The 21,547-nt window shown below is 44.3% G+C and overlaps 1 protein-coding gene across 1 annotated transcript in view; it reads left to right on the top strand.

Annotated features, from left to right (window-relative positions):
• pacrg (parkin coregulated) overlaps positions 1 to 21,547 on the top strand; it is a 275,762-nt gene that overhangs the window by 134,965 nt on the left and 119,250 nt on the right. Inside the window, exon 4 of the mRNA NM_001141061.1 lies at positions 3,191 to 3,340. Coding sequence (NP_001134533.1) covers positions 3,191 to 3,340 — 150 coding nt within the window. The remainder of the gene's footprint in view (positions 1 to 3,190; positions 3,341 to 21,547) is intronic.

The raw sequence follows: 21,547 nt of genomic DNA, 5'->3' as shown, positions 1-21,547 counted from the left end.
GAGGATTCTTTTTATTCATCCGTTTTAAGATAAGGCTGTAACATAACAAAATGTGGAAAAATTCAAGGGGTCTGAATACTTTCCAGATGCACTGTATACCAATTGATTCCTGAAGAACTTAAATTGCCCCTTTAAAGGCCCAGTGCAGTCAAAAACATGATTTGTGTGTGTTTTATATGTATTTACACAATGAGGTTTAGGGATGTAACGATTCATTGATCTGCATCGGCCCCCGATTTAAATGTTTCAAATACGCCTCCACTGATCCGCGGACCCCAAACCAGAAAAATCGATTAAAACATTACGTATCACGGATTCTCCCCCCCAAAAATTATCATATTACTTTATTTCTACCTTACGAAAATACTTCATATTTTGTGTCACGTCCTGACCAGCAGAGGGCGTAATTGTGTTAGTCTTGGTCAGGATGTGGCAGGTGGTTTGTGTTTGTTAAATGTTGTGTTGGTGATTGGGACTTCCAATTGAAGGCAGGTGTGTTGAGTTGCCTTTGATTGGAAGTCCTATATAGGTGTGTGTGTTTTTCTTTGGGGTTGTGGGTGGTTGTCCTTGCACTGCATTGTATGTACCTGCAAGACTGTTGCTGTTGTAAGTACTGTTTATTGTTGTTTTCAAGTGGATGCTTTACGTGTTTTATTTAATAAACATGAGTGTCCACAATCCCGCTGCGCCTTGGTCCTCTTCTCTCCATGACAACTATTGTGACATTTTGTGACAACTGATGTCGACTTTCGGTGTCGAACTAGAAGCATGTAACTGTGTTGACAGACATTGATCTACAGGTCATGTTGCATGCCGAACAACCCTAGGGAATATCAGTAGCCTAGTCAAACTGCACACTGTGCCTAGGTTCGCATGTTGACCAATGCCAGTTAGACGGCCTTGTTCCTCATATTGCACATCTGCGTTCAAATATTAAAATGGCTCATTTGGTTGTTTGTTATCAATGCGCTGTTCAACAATTGTATTTTACCGGAATAAAAGTAAGCTACCGGAGACAACTCTCATCTTGCTATACCTGCTGAACGGGGCTTACAATAGATTTTATTTGGATTGTTCAGGCTCACCATCAGCAACAGTTTTGATAGTTTCGCTTTAAACAATTGGTGTATATGGTCATTTTTAGATTTACAGGGTAAAGTTAATGTTTTCATAACGATGAATCACTTGTGCGAGGCGCACTGCATGGCTAAAGTGGGTGGAGAAAAGAAGCTCACTAAACTTCCAAACGGTCAAAATTTGTGCTTTACACTGAGTGTACAAAACATTAGGAACCCCTTCCTAATAATGAGTTGCACCCTTATTTGCCCTCGGAACAGCCTCAATTTGTCTGGGCATGGACTCTTCAAGGTGTCGAAAGCGTTCCACAGGGATGCTGTCCCATGTTGACTCTAATGCTTCCCACAGTTGTGTCAAGGTGCCTGGCACCTACTACCATACCCCGTTCAAGGGCACTTAAATATTTTGTCTTGCCCGTTTACCCTCTGAATGGTACACATATACAATCCATGTGTCAATTGTCTCAAGACTTAAAAATCCTTCTTTAACCTGTCTCCTCCCCTTCATCTACACAGATTGAAGTGGATTTAACAGGTGACATCAATAAGGGATCATAGCTTTCACCTGGATTCACCTGGTCAGTCAGTGTATACTTGGCTATGTCATCTCTAATTTGTAAACGATAAATATTGATACATTACTATCTCAAAAAACTGAATCTGCAACAATGACAAGTTAATTAGTGGGTGATGTATATTTCAGAACCAAAGTGGGGGGACAAAAAGCATTCCACTTTGTGGTAGGTGGTAGATGCCTAGTCTCCCTTATTGCTCAGATCAGGTGCCTACATAGTATACACCATAGAAATGCACACATACATAGTATTCAACACATACATAAACACACAGACACACACACACACACACACACACACACACACACACACACACACACACACACACACACACACACACACACACACACACACAGTCGCCTCAGACAGATCCAGCTCAGAGAGGTCCAGCTTTTGAGCTCCACCAGCAAGCGATTTTAAGAATGGAAAATGAATTTGCTTATGCAACTTATGTTAGTGCATCGAATCGTATCGCATCGAAACGAATCGCATCAGATCGTTTCAAATAAAACGTATCGTTCCTGCATCATATCATAACCCATGTATCAAGATACCTATCAAATCCTCTTGAAAGGGAAAGATGCACATCCCTAATGAGGTTGGAATAATAGCTACATTCTTGCATGAGAAATTGCTCTTTGCTAAGAAGCATTTTTTTTCTTGTTGACCATTTTTATTGAGAACAATCACAGTAAGGTACTTACTTAATTGTTACCCAGAAATGATTTGATATGGATAAGAATTGCTGCATTGGACCTTTAAAGCTTATTGTAATGAGCCAGAAAAACAACAACAGGTACACAACAGCAGGGTTCTGTGGAAGTCTATTGGTTTGTTAGAGTCCAAGATTAAGGGATTGTTCAAAAGGAGGAAAACATATGTAAGGAGTCACCTGAGAAGTGCCACACACACCTCTCTTCCCACCCATTTGCCCACTAACACCCACACAGTGGGAGATGGAGTTAAGTGCAGCTGTCGGCCAAATTGCCCGTGATTGTCTCTCACTTATTCCTTCCTGTCTCTGTGGTGCCTTTTGAAATCTCTGATTGCAGCCAGTCATTTCAAGTCAAAGGCTGGCACCAAAAACCATTGATTTCAGTGGAGGTAGTGTGAATGCCACGTGACCTCATTCTGTCTTTTCTGCTAAATGTGCTAAATGCTCACAATAGGGGGGCTGAATTGTTAATTCTCAATCACACACCTCCCTAGGGAACGCCTCTATGAAAACAAGCACACACACACACACACACACACAACCCCCTCTCCCAGACCTGTAACCCCTGACCTCTATCCTGTGTGCACTCCATAGAAATAGAATCACTAGTTTAGCCATCGCCATTCAAATCAATGTATAGATCTGGGTGGACGGCGGCCATATTGAATGTACCAATAACTATGATAATGAACTCATTCTATTTCTATGGTGCCCATAACCATGTAAATCAATGTATGGTTATGAGTCAATGGCGGCCATATTGAGTGTACCCATAACAATAATAACATTCTATTTCTTTGGTGGCCTTCCTCTCTGTCTCACAGATGCCTTGAATACACGAAACAGGCAAGTGATCTGCACCACGCTGAAGGTGCTGCAGCACCTGGTGGTGTCTGGAGAAATGGTGGGAGAGGCCCTGGTACCCTACTACAGACAGATCCTGCCCATCCTCAACATCTTCAAGAACATGAACAGTGAGTCACTTACATTATAGATCTAGCCTATACTGTGTGTCTGGCAGTATGTGTATTGTGGTGAATTTGAGGGGTATTCCGAGCGGGATTTAAACACGCGACCCTGCAACAGCTACGCTACCTAAGCCATTACGCCATCACCAAAAATGCTGAACCACTTGGTGAGGTTGCTGGTGTTGTGCTACGGATGCTACGGTATGTTTGCGAGTGCTAGCTTACTATCGCGAAAGCGCAGAGTCAGTACAGTATGTACAGTACAGTATGTAGCATATGTCTTTGACTGATGGCCACAGCGATACTGTTCATGTTTACTAGGCTATATGGTGAAAGGACAGTTTGAATGGCGGATGTGGTATCTTTAATTTATATTTTTTAATTTTTTAGGGGGTAGATCAGCTTTACTATTGCAGATAGATTGTAGGTTCCATCAATGTAATTGTCTACATCGTTTCCAATCCCCCATATATATTTGTAAATATATACAGTACCATTCAAAAGTTTGGACACACCCACTCATTCGAGGGTTTTTCTTTATTTTTACTATTTTCTACATTGTAGAATAATAGTGAAGACATCAAAACTATGAAATAACACATATGGAATCATGTAGTAACCAAAAAAGTGTTAAACAAATGTGTCATCAAGGCAAAGGGTGGCTACTTGGAAGAATCTCTTCAAAGTATATTGATTTGTTTATGGACGAGCTCCGGCTCCCGTCCATTTCCAGGAATCAAAGGCTTGATGTTAGAGAGCTGTCACTATTAACATGTTAATGGACAGTTTTTTTTTTGTGTGCATGCACGTCTGTGTGCTCACTATTACTCGCTATAAAAGCTTATTTTTGTCCATACATCCCCTGAATGTCCCATATCCCATCAAGGTTGAACTTGAGTCGTGCTCATCCCCTTTCATCTAACTAGATGCATCACTTTTCCTTTTCCCATCAATGTATTGGCTTTAGACTAGAGGACAACCAACGTCCTTCTGATCCCCAAGCCTCCACCCCTATCCTACGTGACACACAGCGTCTCCAGATTGGCATTCGATAGGCATGGCTCTTTGTGTGGCGCTGTCAAGCCTCAAAGCGTCGACACGGCCCCATTCACAGCCGGACGGTGAGAGACAGACAGCCAGCTCGACTCAGACAATCCCCAAAACGCCAGTCATTCACCGGCGTCAGTGGAATGTGAAAGAAGATTGGCATTGTGAATCAATCACTTAAACACAGGGCTTAAACAGGGCCTGAACACAGGGCTTTAGTCTATTAATCAATATCCAATTTGAATCTCTTGTCTCTTTAATTTGGTTACATTATCTCATTGCCATTTTAGCATCAGGGGAGGAGAGAAAAAAAAGGAGAGACGGGGAGAAAAAGATAGAAAGAAAGACAAAAGGGAGGATAGAAAATGGTGTCTTATTAGCACTGGGGCCTTATGCAAATCTCCTCTGTAAATTAGCTGTCAAATCAATCCCTAAACCGTTTTGGAGCGGGTGTATTTCGGGCGCAGCGGTTGGGCTGGCGAGCCCCACTAGGAATAGTTTATCTCTGCCTGATAGCTGCCCTGCTGCCTGGGTTGGCTGCTGCCTCGGTCTGTTCTGGTCTGGTCTGGCATTCATTATTCCATCCCCAGCCCCCTATCACCTGGCTCGGCTGGTCCCTGCTCCTCCTGCTCCCTGCCCAGCCCGCTGGCTGGCTGCTGGGGTCTGACCTCTAACAGGGGGCCAGTGCACACACACTGGCAACCAGGCCTCGAATTTCCCGGTGGCATCCACGACCATGGTCGTGGATGCCCCCTTGTGTGGCCGTAATGCCCCATAAAAAAAAAAGCCTTGCGGCCATGGTGGCCATTATGCCCTTGGGCTGAACATAATAATTATAATTCCCTTCTCCCGGCTGCCACTCGCCATGTTCCCGAAGACACCTCTCATTCACATGGCTCTATCAGATATCTCAATTCCTTATATGCCAATTCCCGTCACTTGATCGGGTCACAGCTACGAAGTACAAGTGAAGACAGACACATCAGGATTCTTATCGAATTCCGAGGCATCTATATTCTATTGGTCAGCTTGTCGTTCTGTGCCAGAAAGAAATATTCGAACTAGACTCTGGGACCGTGAGACAATAGATTGAAATTCGTACAACCACTGTACATCAAACAAACATTTAAAAGCAATGAGGCTGATGCAACAGATCAGAACGTTTAGCTTAAAATGTTGATAAACTATTGCTTCTTCACATTATATGCGCAGTAGGTTATACACGCAAATGTTCCAAAATGCAATTAGCTGGAAAACACCATTCTCAAAAGCCCACTGCAATTGTGAGCGGTTTCATTTGATAGAGATTCAAATATCCTTTAGAAATGTAGAAAGAGAGAAGATCTAAAGATTGTCACGGTTGTCGTAGGAATGAGCGGACCAAAGTGCAGCGTGTGTCGTTCCACATTTTATTTATACTGTGAAACTATGCAATACATAAATAAAGAAAGGTGAAACAGACACTACTCAAAACTAATCTCCCACAAACCCAGGTGGGAAAAAACCCCTACTTAAGTATGATCTCCAATTAGAGACTACGAGAACCAGCTGCCTCTAATTGGAGATCATCCCAAACAAAACCAACATAGAAATACAAAACTAGAACATGAACATAGAAATACAAACATAGAAAAACAATCCCTGTCACGCCCTGACCTACTCTACCATAGAAAATAACATCTTACTATGGTCAGGACGTGACAAAGATGTAACTACTGTTGCATGTGTTGCTAATATGACTAGAATTGTGCTGGACAACGGCTGCTGGACAATGAAAGAAAATTATTTGAAAACCAATAGAACATGAGAGAAATAGCCTACTGGTTTCAATGGCATTTTGTGTAGGCCAGTGACAACAAATCTCAATTTAATCCATTTTAAATTCAGGCTGTAGCACAACCAAATGTCGAAAAAGTTGAGGGGTGTTTATAAAATAATTCCTTCGACATTCCAATGTTTGGAGTTTGGCTAATCTACTTCGAAACCTGGTAAGACATGCCCCATTGTCACGTGTGCTCCCTCTCCAGCCTCTAGGTCACCAGGCTGCTCGTTATGGTGCACAACTGTCACCATCTTTACGCGCATCAGCGCATAACGACATTCACCTGGACTCCATCGCCTCCTTGATTACCTGCCCTATATATGTCACTCCCTTTGGTTCCTTCCCCAGGCGTCATTGTTTCTGTTCCAGTGTCAAGTCTGTGCGTTGTTTGTGTGTCTTGTTTTGTATTTAGTTGCATTTATTTATTTAAATACTAGCTTTCCAACTCTCAGCGCACATGTTACACCCATGAAATGACAAAAAAACATCCAGGTTTTAAACAATGACATTTGTGGTTAAACAGTTTCAAAATGTTGACTGCCTCCACTCAGATTGCAAGGCGTATAATGTGGCGGTGCACAACTGGCACTGGCCTTTCTCCTAACGAACAGTACCTGAAGTATGTCAACAGAATCAAGCCTTTAGATGTTAATATTAACTATCCTACATTATATTTGTCAAACATTACTGGCGTTCAATTCAATTAAAATTTTATTGGTCACATACACGTGTTTAGCATATGTTATTGCGGGTGTAGCGGAATGCTTGCGTTAAGCCTAGATATATGTAATTTAAAGTTTGGCTACATTTTCTGTTTTCTCCCTCACGTTAGCATTGGTGTGGACATGTGAGGCTATTAGCCAATACGCAGATACTGTATCACCTACATATGACTGTCAAATAATTTATTTACATTTACATACACTTATGTTTCTCTTAACAGAATAGCTAGTGTTTTTTGGTTTTCAAATGAATTTAATTGGCTATTTTGATAAAGGCCTTGGTGCCCTAGCAGATGGTCTTCGTGCCCTGGCAGATTGGGCACCTCTTGAAGTCCACATGGTCTTGCCCCTAGAATCTCGAAATTCCAGGCTTGCTGGCAACCCATTAACGCTTGTCATAGGCCTCCGTTTTAGGGAATCCAGGCAGCGTCCCAAATGGTACTGTATGAGGATTTTACCAGATCAACACTGGAGATTGCTTCCACTCTATTAGAAAAACAAGTGCATAACCTGTCAAGGTGGTGATGAGCACTTGATGGGTTGTATACACACCCTGTAGCGCTTCCTACCGGACCAGTGTTGGTGACCACTGCGTTAGAATATTGTTGTTGATGTACTGAACACTGTACACATTAACAAGCCTCACGATGAGCACAAGACATTGAAAAGATGTTGAAAATAGTTATTTTTGGTTGAAAGGATGTTGAAAATACCTTTTAAGGTGCTCACTGGGCTACTTCTATGAAGTTTGATGCAATGGTACAGTCATCTTTTCATGAACCCCTATCACTATCTCAATACTCAAAGGTCTGAATTGGAAATGTATGAATCACTCTCTATGCACTACTTAAGCCTATTACTTTGCAGTTTGTACTTTGATGTTTCAAGTTCACTGTCATCTATTCAAGTCTTTCCTTTATGCGGCATAGTTTTATTTTTTATTCATCAAAGTCTATCCATTATCTAATGTGTTTCCCACCTTCGGCTTGCTTTGTCACGCACATAATTCAATCATTCTGAACAAAAATGCAACGATCCACAAGATAGAAGCTACATTAATCAAACGCATTGCACAGATTCTACAGAACACAAAACACAAAAGACTTCAGTCTGTGGTTGACTGGTAACCTCTTTCCCACAACACTCCCACACCATAACTCACTACTACTGGGCCTAACCCCCCATTCCAGCAGTAGCATCCCCTCCCCCCTCGCTCATCTCCCCAGCCAGCCACAACAGAGCCCAGTGTCCACAGCTGGAGTCTCGACAGAGCGACGGTGGGTGGGATAGGGTAAGGGAAAGGGCGAGGGGGGACGTTTGGGTGTGGGGAGAGTACGCCAATGGCTCCATGAAAGGACATCTTGTGTCCCCCATGTGCAGCTGTTGGCTGCTGTGGTGGTGGTGGGCAAGAGGCGAGAGAGTGCCACCGCCAACATTCTGTCTCTGACTCCTCTCTCAGTGTCTCACCACACTGTCCCCTTTATTAGGGCTGCCAGCCCCCCGGCCACAAGTCTCCTCTTTGTGTGGTCCCCCCAGCTATCTAACACAGCAGAGCTCTGTTTCCATGTCCCTCTCTGCCCTTCCTCCCGGTCCCTGTCCATACACTTCAAAAGACAGAGCTTTGGGTTTGGGTTGAGGTAGGCCTAAGTCCTCCCTGGCATCTCCCTGGGCAGCCCCGTTGGGGTCTTTAGGTGTCCTTTGACTACCAGGTCACCCTATCTCACTCTTGGGAATGTGCATGGTCTTGGCCTGTGGCTGTGAGAGTGGACCGGATGCTATATAAAGAAGGAATTTATGCATGTCTCCATTCTCAGATACGCAATATAACTAGGCTTGTGTTTGACTTGCTGCAAGCAGCCATTGCAGCTGACACTGTAATGTTTCAAAGGGAAGTTAACAATGATGAGTTATTATGGCGGAGATGATGCATTATAATACTTGATGCAGCACTTTGTTTTCTGAATCAGCTCTGTTGGTGTGTGTGTGTGTGTGTGTGTGTGTGTGTGTGTGTGTGTGTGTGTGTGTGTGTGTGTGTGTGTGTGTGTGTGTGTGTGTGTGTGTGTGTGTGTGTGTCTGATGACGGGGTTTCAGATAGTGCAGAAAATCACAGATGCAATTTGCACGGCTCTCTTGTTTGCTTGCTGTGATGAATCTCATCCCTAATGGGATGCAACAAACATTCCTTATGAGAGAGCAATGTAGTCCGTCATCCAGCAAATTCCTCTCTTTTCAGGAACAGCAGTTGTTTACAGTGCCTTCAGAAAGTATTGGCACCCCTTAACTTTTTCAACACTTTGTTGTGTTACAGCCTGAATTTCAAATGGATTAAATTGAGATTGTTTTGTCACTGGCCTACGCACAATACCCCATAATGTCAATGCGGAATCATTTTTTTCAAAATGTTTTAAAAGCTGAAATGTCTGGAGTCAGTAAGTGTTCAATCACTTTTATGGCAAACCTAAATAAGTTCAAGAGTAAAAATTGGATTAACAAGTCACATAATAAGTTGCATGGACTCACTATGTGTGCAATAATCATGTTTAACATGAGTGATGATTAAATTGAAAATTAGGGTGTAGAAATGTTATGCTCTTAGTGTAACCTTTATTTAACTAGGCAAGTCAGTTAAGAACAAATTCTTAATTTACAGGGACAACCTACTCCTTCCTCCCCATCGGGGAATTGAACCCTGGTCTCCTGTGTGCCTGCATGACACAGGGATTCTTTAGTTAAATAGCCCAGTACTTTACTCCCGACCTTCACGTTAGACAGCGACAGATTTTCATTCCATCCTAATGGAAACCCAGAGGGTTTTTCATTTTTCTTGGAATAGAAACCCCATAATATGAATCAAATTAATTAATCAAGTACCAGTCAAAAGTTTGGACACACCTACTCATTCCAGGGTTTTCTATATTGTAGAATAATAGTGAAGACATCACATCTATGAAATAACACACATGGAATCAGTTGAGAACAAATTCTTATTTACAAGGACAGCCCACTCCCTCCTCCCCATCGGGAATTGAACCCCGGTCTCCCTCGTGCCTACATTCTCTAGTACAGCCACTATTGAAGGCTGTCAAATGCTTCTCAAAGATGCCCTCTGGTGGTCAAACTAACACTAACTTGCATTAATGGTACCAGTGGTTCACACTTAAATAACGTGCCATAGAATTCTGCGTCACCATGCAAGCTGCGCCGCATTAAGCTCCAACTTTTAAAGGACGAACCACTGTAGCTGCATTTGCATTTGTTAACGCTGTTTTGGATACATCCATAGCAATGAGCCAATGATGTGCGATTTCGACCTGGCATAGAAAATGTGCTCTCTCGTCAGGACACTGTTCAGAGGAGCTAGGCAACTACACAGCTAACGCAGCTGGTAAGACAGCAAACTTTCTGCATTTCATGTCGTTTGACCTCTTTTTCTATTGACATTCCTTTGTATATATCCATACAAATGATGCTGATTCATTCTCAATAGGACAGTAGAAATCGAATTTAAATATTGAAACAATGTTGCAAATGTCTACAGACAGACACAACCTTTTTCCAAACCCCTGTTGTTGCAAACCAAATGGTAGGCTAGAAGCAAGGAGGAATATTGTCTTGATGCTTTTTATAGTGGAGATCAAGTTAATGAATTGCCTGGCTGGGCTGATGGGACACTGGATGCACAGGAACTTCTCAGGTTTAACAGAAATCAAGATGGCCATTTTTGTGTCATAGGCTTACTCGCGCTAAACAGTTTTTTAGTGTGGCTTTGAACGCCTCGCAACCAATCACAATGCTTGTTTTGACCAACCCGTTGTAGAATAAATATTTCTGTATTTAATTCTGTATTAACATTTCTAAAAACATGTTTTCACTTTATTATAATGGGGTATTGTCTGTAGATGGGCAGTTAAAATTTGTTTTTATCAATTTTGAATTCAGGCTGTAACACAACAAAATGTTGAAAAAGTCAAGGGGTATTTGGATACTTTCTGAAATCACTGTAGAGTTCTTTCAAGAGAGAGAGTTAGAAATATAATTACTAGAATGGGCATCCCTATTCAGGTCAATGAGTCCATAATGGGTGGATTTTATATCTATGGTCGGAAAACTCTGTTAGCTATTTACAAACTTCTATCTACACTGAACAAAAATATAAACACAACATGTAAAGTGTTGGTCCCATGTTTCATGAGCTGAAATGAAAGATCCCAGAAATGTTCTATACACACAAAAAGCTTATTTCTCTCAAATGCTGTGCACAAATTTGTTTACATCCCTGTTAGTGACCATTTATCCTTTGCCAAAATAATCCATCCACCTGACAGGTGTGGCATATCAAAAAGATGATTAAACAGAATGATCATTACACGGTTGCACCTTGTGCTGGGGATAATAAAAGGCTATTCTAAAATGTGAAATTTTGTCACAAATTTTGAGGGAGCATGCAATTGGAATCCTGACTGCAGAAATGTCCATCAGAACTGTTGACAGAGAATGTCATTTTCATTTCTCTACCATAAGCCGCCTCCAACTTCGCTTTAGAGAATTTGGCAATACGTCCAACTGGCCTCACAACCAAAGACCACGAATATGGTGTTGTGAGGACGAGCGGTTTGCTGATGTCACCGTTGTGAACAGAGTGCCCTATGGTGGCGGTGGGGTTATGGTATGGGCAGGCATAAGCCACGGATAATGAACACAATTGCATTTTATCAATGGCAATTTGAATGCACAGAAATACTGTGATGAGATCCTGAGGCCCATTGTGTTACCCATTTTTTCTTTAAGATATCTGTGACCGACAGATGCATATCTGTATTCCCAGTCATGTGAAATCCATAGATTAGGGCCTAATCAATTTATTTTAATTTCCTAAACTGTAACTCAGTAAACTCAGTAAAATCTTTGAAACTGTTGCGTTTATATTTTTGTTCAGTAAAGTTGAAGAGATTTGACTTCTTTGAAGTGCCAACCCTTGAAGCTTCTTTTCAAGTGAGAGCTTCTTTTAAAGTGGCATATTTTCGGTCCAACTTTGATGAAGTGATCAGGTGATGAGGTCAAGGGCCAATCACAGGTGGGAACCCTGGCATAGCTCCTCCCTCCGACACGTCATTTAGTGCAGGTGTGGGAAGCTTTACACAGATTCTCCAGGCACCTCGATCTATCAGCCACACCGATGTCAGAAATAGCAGCACCAACACTTCCTGTCACTGATAAGCGAGCCAATCTAAGTGAGCCTCCATAGATTCTTCTTCAGCAGCTACACCAGGCATTTTACAATTTCTATCCATCCCAACCCACAGACACAGACTCCAGTTCAAAGTCTAGTTTTGAATTACAGTGCATTCGGAAAGTATTCTAACCCCTTGACTTTTTCCACATTTTGTTTCCTTACAACCTTATTCTCAAATGGATTAAATAGTTTTTTCCCTCATCAATATACACCCAATACCCCATAATGACAAAGCAAAAACAGGTTTTTCGAATTTTTTGCAAATGTATAAAAAGTAAAAAACTGAAATATGACTTTCACATAAGTATTTAGACCCTTTACTCAGTCCTCTGTTGAAGCACCTTTTGCAGCGATTACAGCCTCGAGTCTTCTTCAGTATGACGCAACAAGCTTGGCACACCTGTATTTGGGGAGTTTCTCCCATTCTTCTCTGCAGATCCTCTCAAGCTCTGTCAGGTTGGATGGGGAGCGTCGCTGCACAGCTATTATCAGGTCTCTCCAGAGATGTTCTGGCTCTGGCTGGGCCACTCAAGGACATTCAGAGACTTGTCCCGAAGCCATTCCTGCATTATCTTGGCTGTGTGCTTAAGGTTGTTGTCCTGTTGGAAGGAGAACCTTTGTCCCAGTCTGAGGTCCTGATTGCTCTGGACCAGGCTTTCATCAAGGATCTCTATGTACTTTGCTCTGTTCATCTTTCCATTGAGCCTAACTAGTCTTCTAGTCCCTGCTGCTGAAAAACATCCCCACAGCATGATACTGCCACCACCATGCTTCACCGTAGGCATGATGCCAGGTTTCCTCCAGACTTGACGATTAGCGTTCAGGCCAAATAGTTCAATCTTGGTTTCATCAGAACAGATAATCTTGTTTCTAATGATTGAGAGTCCTTTCGGTGCCTTTTGGCAAACTCCAAGTGAGCTGTCATGTGCCTTTTACTGAGGAGTGGCTTCCGTCTGGCCACTCAACCATAAGGTCCTGATAAGTGGAGTGCTGCAGAGATGGTTGTCCTTCTGGAAGGTTCTCCATCTCCACAGAGGAACTCTGGAGCTCTGTCAGTGACCATCGGGTTCTTGGTCACCTCCCTGACCATGGCCCTTCTCCCCCGATTGCTCATTTTGGTCGGGCAGCCAGCTCTAGGAAGAGTCTTGGTGGTTCCCAACTTCTTCTATTTAAGAATGATGGAGGCCACTGTGTTCTTGGGGACCTTGAATACTGCAGAAATGTTTTGGTCCCTTCCCCATATCTATGCCTCGACACAATCCTGTCTCGGAGCGCTACGGACAATTCCTTCATCTTTGCTAGATGCAAATGTTACCATGTCATTGGATTTAAGTGAAAAAATATGAAATGCCCCGATGTTGATGACTTTTTGCAAATACAATCCGTTTTCCACATCGATTCAACGTCATCACATTGTTTTTTGGGGTTGAAATGATTCAATCTTGATTCAACCATCTTTTGCCCAGTGGAAATCTGTATTCACAAAACGTCTAAGAGTAGGAGTGCTGATCTAGGATCAGGTTGTTCTGTCTATATGATCTTATTCATTATGATCTAAAAGGCCAGACAACAGATGCTATCATGCTAACGATGGATCAACAACAGCGAAATTGCATCTTGGTGCTGCATCTTGGTGCTCAATCCTGGCAAAGTTTCTTGTGGGCTAGGCTGTGTGTTTTTCACTCAGCTGTTATGACTATTTTCTCCTCTTATCGCCGAGGTGTTGGTCCCTCGTCCCCCATTTGTCACTGACACCCTCCCTGTGATCTAGTTAATTTGCCCTCCTTTATCTTCCGCTGTGGAATGTGGCCAGCGACGATAACACCCCTGACAAGCCTCAGACACAAGCACGCATGCACGCTCACACAAGCACGCACACACACACACACCCACCCACTTTCTCTCTTCTGCGTCCCAACCCCCCTTCCTCTCTTTCTTTGTCTACCTGTCTGGCTCTCTGTCTTCTCCCAGCCAGCCGGCCAGGCAGGCTGAGGGCGATGGTGGTTTTTGCCAGGTGGGCGGCGACTCAGTCTTCCTCTCCGGGGTGGGCGGCCCAAGCCTGGGAGGCTCTGATGGCTCTGTTACACCACCACTCTGAGATGTAGCAGTTAAGAGCTGACCCCGTGACACGCCTCCTGTCCGCAGCAGCAGCCAGGGGACAGGTTCAGCTGAACGGGGGTGGGTGTGTATGTGTGTATGTGGGGGTGAGTGGGTGTGTTCCAACAGATGGTGTGGAGCTAGATGCACATGCGTATGTAAGTGTGAGTATTGTGCGCAGAATAACCGATGCATTTACGAATGCGCAACACCTGTTGAATTTGAACGGTGAACGTAAACGTCGGCAAAAAAAATCCTTTCATTGTTGCCAGCAGCACAGTTACAGTCACTAACGCTCTAGATAACATGAAAAAAGCCTAACCAACTCTGCTGGGGTGAGTAAAATAGTCAGAGTGAGGTGTTCTCTTATCTGTGTCTGGAATTATGGTTCAACATGGCAAGCTAGCCATGTTGAACCAGTTAGTTTGCGTGCTTGACTGCCGTTGTGAGGTCAGAACGCTTGGATCAACCTTTCTCCTTGGTCAGAGCGTCCAAGTGCTAAACTCTCTGAATTTACGAACGACCCAGAGCACACTGACACTGGAGGCAATTTACGAATGCATCCGTAACCTCGTAAACTTGCTACAGTTACCATCCGCTGTGGGTTTCATTAGGTAAAATGCAACATTCATGAACATGAAATAACCATCCCTTGAATCTTGAGCCTTGTTACGGTCTAGCGCCCTGAACGGGTTAGCTGAGATATAGTGTATCATGTTACAGTACTACCCACTTTGGGTTTCATTAGGAGAGGGGCAGTGACCTTTGGATGTAGAGATTTTTTATAAACACCTGTAACTGCCATTTCTGCAATCTAGAGCCCAAAATATTCAATTTAGGTGTGGTCCCTAGCCTTAAATTTTAACAAATAAAGTAAATAAATGATACAACTTTTTTTTTTACGCAACGGTGCAGCCATTCCAAAGGTTGGCTTCTTTGGGGAGAACCCTGTGGTCTATTGTACTTCAAACAATGTGTATGCAGGTTGCTTAGGATTCAAACCTTCTCTAACAGCCTAATTCATACTCTTAAAGGAGGTGCCCCCACAATAATGTGATTTGTACCGCATACAAGTTAAAGTATTGCATTCTTCACACACCACAATAATCCCATTCCATTACCTTTTCAAACATTATTATTACATGAAAGCAAACTTTGCTTTTATACTTACAAGACTATCATGCTTGATTGAGAAATATGTTTTGTCTTGTAGTAATATGGTGCCTGACTGTATTTCCTTATTTATTTTGGAATACATGTCAGAGCTGCCCCGGTCAACTGTAAGTGTTGTTATTGTGAAGTGGAAACATCTAGGAGCAACTACGGCTCCACCGCGAAGTGGTAGGCCACAAAAGCTCACAGAATGGGACCGTCGAGTGCTGAAGCTCGTAGTGTGTAAAAATCATCTGTCCTCGGTTGCAACACTCACTCACTCAAATTACTTCTGGAAGCAACTTCATCACAGTAACTGTTTGTCGAGAGCTTCATGAAATGGATTTCCATAGCCGAGCAGCCACACGCAAGCCTAAGATCACCATCAATTCCAAGTGTCGGCTGGAGTGGTGTCAAGCTCACCGCCATTGGACTCTGGAGCAGTGGAAATGCGTTCTCTGGAGTGATGAATCACGCTTCACAATCTGGCAGTCCGATGGGTGAATCTGGCTTTTGCGGATGCCAGGAGAACGCTACCTGCCCGAATGCATAGTGCCAACTGTAAAGTTTGGTGGAGGAGAAATAATGGTCTGGGGCTGTTTTTAATGGTTCAGGCTAGGCCCCTTAGTTCCAGTGATGGGAAATCTTAACGCTACAGCATACAATGACATTCTAGAGTAATCTGTTCTTCCAACTTTGTGGCAACAGTTTGGGGAAGGCCCTTTCCTGTTTCAGCATGACAATGCCCCCCTGCACAAAGTGAGGTCTGTACAGAAATGGTTTGTCGAGATCGGTGTGGAAGAACTTGACTGGCCTGCACAGAGCCCAGACCTCAACCCCATTGAACACCTTTGGAATGCCGACTGCGAGCCAGGCTTAATCGCCCAACATCATTGCCCAACTTCACTAATGCTTTTGTGGCTGAATGGAAGCAAGTCCCCGCGGCAATGTTCCAACATCTAGTGGAACGCCTTCCCAGAAGATTGGAGGCTGTTATAGCAGCAAAGGGGGGACCAATGCCATATTAATACCCATTATTTTAGAATGAGATGTTTTGACAAGCATGTGTCAACATACATTTGGCCATTTAATGTTGTTCATTGACTACAGCTCAGCGTTCAACACCATAGTGCCCTCCAAGCTCATCTATAAGCTTAGGACCGCCATCTGCAATTAGATCCTGGACTTACTGACAGGCCGCCCCCAGGTGGTAAGGTTAGGCAACAACACATCCGCCACGCTAACCCTCAACACGGTGGCCCCTCAGGGGTGCGTGCTTAGTCCCCTCCTGTACTCCCTGTTAAGCCACAACTGTGTGGTCGCACACGACTCCAACACCATCATCACGTTTGCTGACGACAAGTAGGTCTTATCACCGACGACGATGAGACAGCCTATAGGGGGGAGGTCAGTTACCTGGCAGTGTTGTGCCAGGACAACATCCTTTCCCTCAACGTCAGCAAGACAAAGGAGCTGATCGTGGACTACAGGAAACGGAGTGCCGAGCTTGTCCCCATCCACATCGTCAGGGCTGTATTGGAGCGGGTCGAGACCTTCAAGTTCCTCTGTGTCCACATCACTAAGGAATTACCATGGTCCACACACACCAACACAGCTGCACCATTGAGAGCATCTTGACTGGCTGTATCACCGCTTGGTATGTCAACTGCCCTAAGAATTGTCAAAGACTCCAACCACCCAAGTCATAGACTGTTCTCTCTGCTATTACACAGCAATCGGTACCAGTCCACCAAGTTTGGATCCAACAGGACCCTGAACAGCTTCTACCCCCAAGCCATAATACTGCTAAATATTTAGCCAATTAGCTACCCGGACTATCTGCATTGACCCCCCTTTGCACCAACTCTTTTAACTCATCACATTCGCTGCTGCTACTGCTTATTATCTATCCTGTTTCCTAATCACTTTACCCCTACCTATGTACATATATGCCCCCAAAAAATGTATGTTCGCTTTGATAGAAATGCTACAAAAAGTTGGTTCTTAATAGACAGAAAAGGACACGTTACAGCGATAAATTATACATGGACGCCATAGTCTCGTTTTAATCCAACGTCTAGAATATGATCTTGGTGGGCACAAAAAAATACTCTAAAAAAATCAATTGCTAACGACCCTTTTAACAATCTGGTATGTGGTTCTCGGTAGCGGCCTGACAGCTCATGACAATCCAGTTGATTTGCGAATCATTTTCATTAACATTTATGCCATATTGGCTTAGATATGATGGTAGGGCGAGATTTTTACATTGAGCTCCAACCAATGCTATTGTCCCCACAATAATGTTGAAGTAAGTTCATGTGGGTCCCTGTTCATAAATATTATTTGATTGAATTACCGTCTCTAGCTGCTGTTATAAATGGATGCACCATGCATTCCCTGTGTACATAGTGGCATATTAGGTGGCAGGTACACGCACAGACACACGACACACACATACACTGCACCCCTGGCCCTCTGTAATCAATCATCCTTCACAGACACACCAGACACAGAGCTCCTCATCGGTACAGACAACAAGCCTCCCTTTCCCAGAACACACACACCTCATCAACAGCAGTGTCCCCGAGTACCCCTCACCACTGGGAGATATCTATCAGGCAATCACAACCTGCCACCCCTCTGCTTTTAAATCACAGGCCCCCTGTGAGAGGGAATGAGGGAGGAAGAGAGAGAGTGAGAGAGAGAGAGAGAGAGAGATAGGCAACTGCCAGGTAATGGCAACCTCCTTCCTTCCCTCTCTCCTTCCCTCCCTCCCTCTCACTCAGCATGCTTCACAGCACATAATGACTTTTCCCTCTTCCCCCATGTTTAAGAAAGACAGTGGGAAATATAGAAATATATATATTAATGGAATTTCCCCTCTGGATATGCGCTGCCTCTGATCATTTCTATTGTCAGCAGGTCCAGGGCCGGCCAGCCAATCAGAGCAAAGACGGCGGCCCCTGGGCCTCCAGCCGCTTCGCGGCTTCAATTTAAAGGTCACCTGATAAAGCGCCTGGCTCCTGCATAATCTGGGCCGCTGCTCGCTCTCTCAGCTCAGTTAGTCGCTGCATCCACGTCATGCTCTCTCTCTCTCGCTACCTCTCTTTCTCTGTCTTTATTTTTCTCTTATTTTCTGATATAGGCCTATTTTCTGATATAGGCCTCTGTCATTTCTCTTTCAATTGCTCTCAATTACTCTCTTTCTCTCCGTCTCTCTTTTCTCTCTTCCTCTTTCTCTCTCTCTTTCCACTCTCCAGCTCTCTCCCTCTCTATATATCTCTAATTCTCCCCATTTTTCTGCTCACAGTAATATATTTATTTATCCCCTCCTCGCTCACTTTTAATCTCCCCATTTCTTGTTTTGTGGATGACTGATTATCCTTTAGCTTCCATTTACCTTTTTCTCCATTTTATGTCAAGTTTGAGCCCCGTGCTTTATCTGGTGGAACAGGGAGCAGGAAGAGAGTGGGACCAAATAGAGGGGGATGATGGGTTGGAGATGGTAATAGTGTTCACTAACAGTGACCAACCCTGGTCCTGGACAGCTGCAATAGGGGGTTATGCAGGTTGTTTTTTTTTCAGCTCCGCTGTAACATACCTGATTCGACTCCTCAAGGTTAATTAGCTCAATTGTTTTTAGTGCTGGGCTGGAACAAAAGCCTGCACACCACGTAGCTTTCCAGGACAACGATTGGTGACCATGGCATAGGCCTTGAATCTGTCTCTCCAGCTAAGTCAGGACAATAGGTTGGCTTTAGAGTAACCAGGCTGCCACTCGGCAGCACACTGTGGGGCTTTCCCTTTCTTTCTTCCCCCCTAATCCAGAGAAGTCAATTACCTAATTGGATAAATTATGATGAGGCCTCCCCATTCATTCAAATCTCAATGAGATTAGCACACTCTGTAATTGATGAATTTGAGGGAATTTTCGAACGATTCGAGAGTATTGCGAGGACTCCAGGGGTCTTTGTGTTTAACACAATTATTGAGTCCTAGAAATTAGACAATGCCAGGGAGAGTGATGAATAATGTACACTGGCGGCGGTTTTTAACCAAGAGTAGTGACTTGTCGTGATCGTGATCGTTTCTATGTCTTTATAATGGATTTGAGAGGCACAAAGACTGTGCTTGTTTCACCCATCAGTGAAGATACAACTTCAACAAGAGAAGGAGAGTGTGTGTGTGTGTTTACGTGTGCGAGCATTCTCCTACGTGTGTGACACTGTGTGCGCTAGCCTGTGAGTGTGTAAGCCTATCTGTGAGGCTCACATGTGAACTAATACCTGGCAGGGAGCTCTCACCACAGCTCCACAGAACACCATTGTGTTTGACATTCCCACAGGCAGCCAGCGACACGCACTGGGTTTGTGTGCAGCCGTTTGTCCAGCCCTGTTTGAATCAGCATTCCGTGGGTGCCGCCCACGCTCCCCTCTCCCCCTGTTGGCACACAAACACACGTGTATACACACACAAGCGCACACACACGCACACACACACGCACACACACATTTTCACATACATCCCCCCCCCCACACACACACACTTTCACCTACAACTACTGTAAACATACAACCACACAACCCCATTTCTGTGCAGAAACAGTGCATGCACTGGCTCATAAATACTGACTCATAAAACCTAAGCCATAGACAAACACTGTAAATGCAAGAACATGCTAGCAAACATGGCCCATCACCCCATCCTCTGTTTACAACTTCCTATAGAGTTTATCCCTCTCATTTCCCCTGTGTATATATTACATTGCGTCTCAGTCATTATCACCCCGTGTCAGTTTCATGTCTCCATCAGTGTGTGTGTGTCTGTCGTGTGTGTGCAACTGCGCGTGTGTGTCCGTCCGTGTCCGTCCAGATCCAACCCTCTTAGTGATTGAGGTAACATTATCTGCCCTCTCTCAGGGGAGATAAGACAGGCACACCTCACTCACATAAAGCCTGAGGGTCACACACACCGGAGGCCAGCTGCAGTCGTGACTTTGTGCTCCTTCTGGGATCCCATCTGGAACCCCAAAGAACCCCCTCTGCACACCCCTCTGTCTCACTATGACCTCCCACATCCTGCCCTCTATGGCGTCCATCCTGTCTGTGGCCGGTGAAAGGGGATCTGCTGGAGCAGATGTTGACATATTGTGTTAGCATGGCTCTGGGAGCAGACTATGTTAGCATGGCTCTGGGAGCACATTGTGTTAGCATGGCTCTGGGAGCACATTGTGTTAGCATGGCTTTGGGAGCATATTGTGTTAGCATGGCTCTGGGAGCACATTGTGTTAGCATGGCTCTGGGAGCATATTGTTTTAGCATGGCTTTGGGAGCAAATTGTGTTAGAATGCTCTGGGAGCATATTGTGTCAGCATGGCTCTATTGTGTTAGCATGCACACATCAACAGCTGCCTCCCACGAAGCATCATTACCCTTCGCTCCACAAAAGACGCAGCCCTTGCAGAGCAATGGGAACAACTACTTCAAGGTCTCAGAGCGAGTGACATCACCGATTGAAACGCTATTAGCGCGCACCCCGCTAACTAGCTAGCCATTTCACACTGGTTACATTAGCATGGCTCTGGGAGCATGTTGTGTTAGCATGGCTCTGGGAGCATGTTGTGTTAGCATGGCTCTGGTAGCCTAGCAAAGGTTAGGGCTCTGGGACAATGCTGTGATGCTGTGTGCTCTTCCACCAGCAGCAGCTCAGTAACAGTAACCCCGGCAAGCCGAGGAGCCAGTGGGTGTTACACTCGGATAAACCTCGTTGCTGTATCACAGAGCAGAACAGGCCACAAATGCACACACACACACACACACACACACACACACACACACACACACACACACACACACACACACACACACACACACACACACAAACAACAGCCCTGCTGTTTAGTAGCAGACTGTCTGTCCCCCATCCACACAGGGAAGGGCATGGAGAGAGTAGGTGATGGAGAGGGGCAGGAGGGGATGGAGGAAGGAATGGTGAGGTGGGGGGGTGGAGAGTGATAGCGAGACCGAGAGAGAGACAGATAGAGAAAGAGAGTTTAATGTCTCTAGATGTTAGTGTATAAGGGAATGTGTCTGCATTGCTAAATGTCACTGTGTTGAAGGTCTGTTGTCAGGTTGTGC

Source organism: Salmo salar, chromosome 09 (genome assembly GCF_965601325.2).
Source record: "Salmo salar chromosome 09, fSalSal1, whole genome shotgun sequence".
Classification (NCBI taxonomy): domain Eukaryota; kingdom Metazoa; phylum Chordata; class Actinopteri; order Salmoniformes; family Salmonidae; genus Salmo; species Salmo salar.
This window is presented reverse-complemented; position numbering and strand designations above follow the sequence as displayed.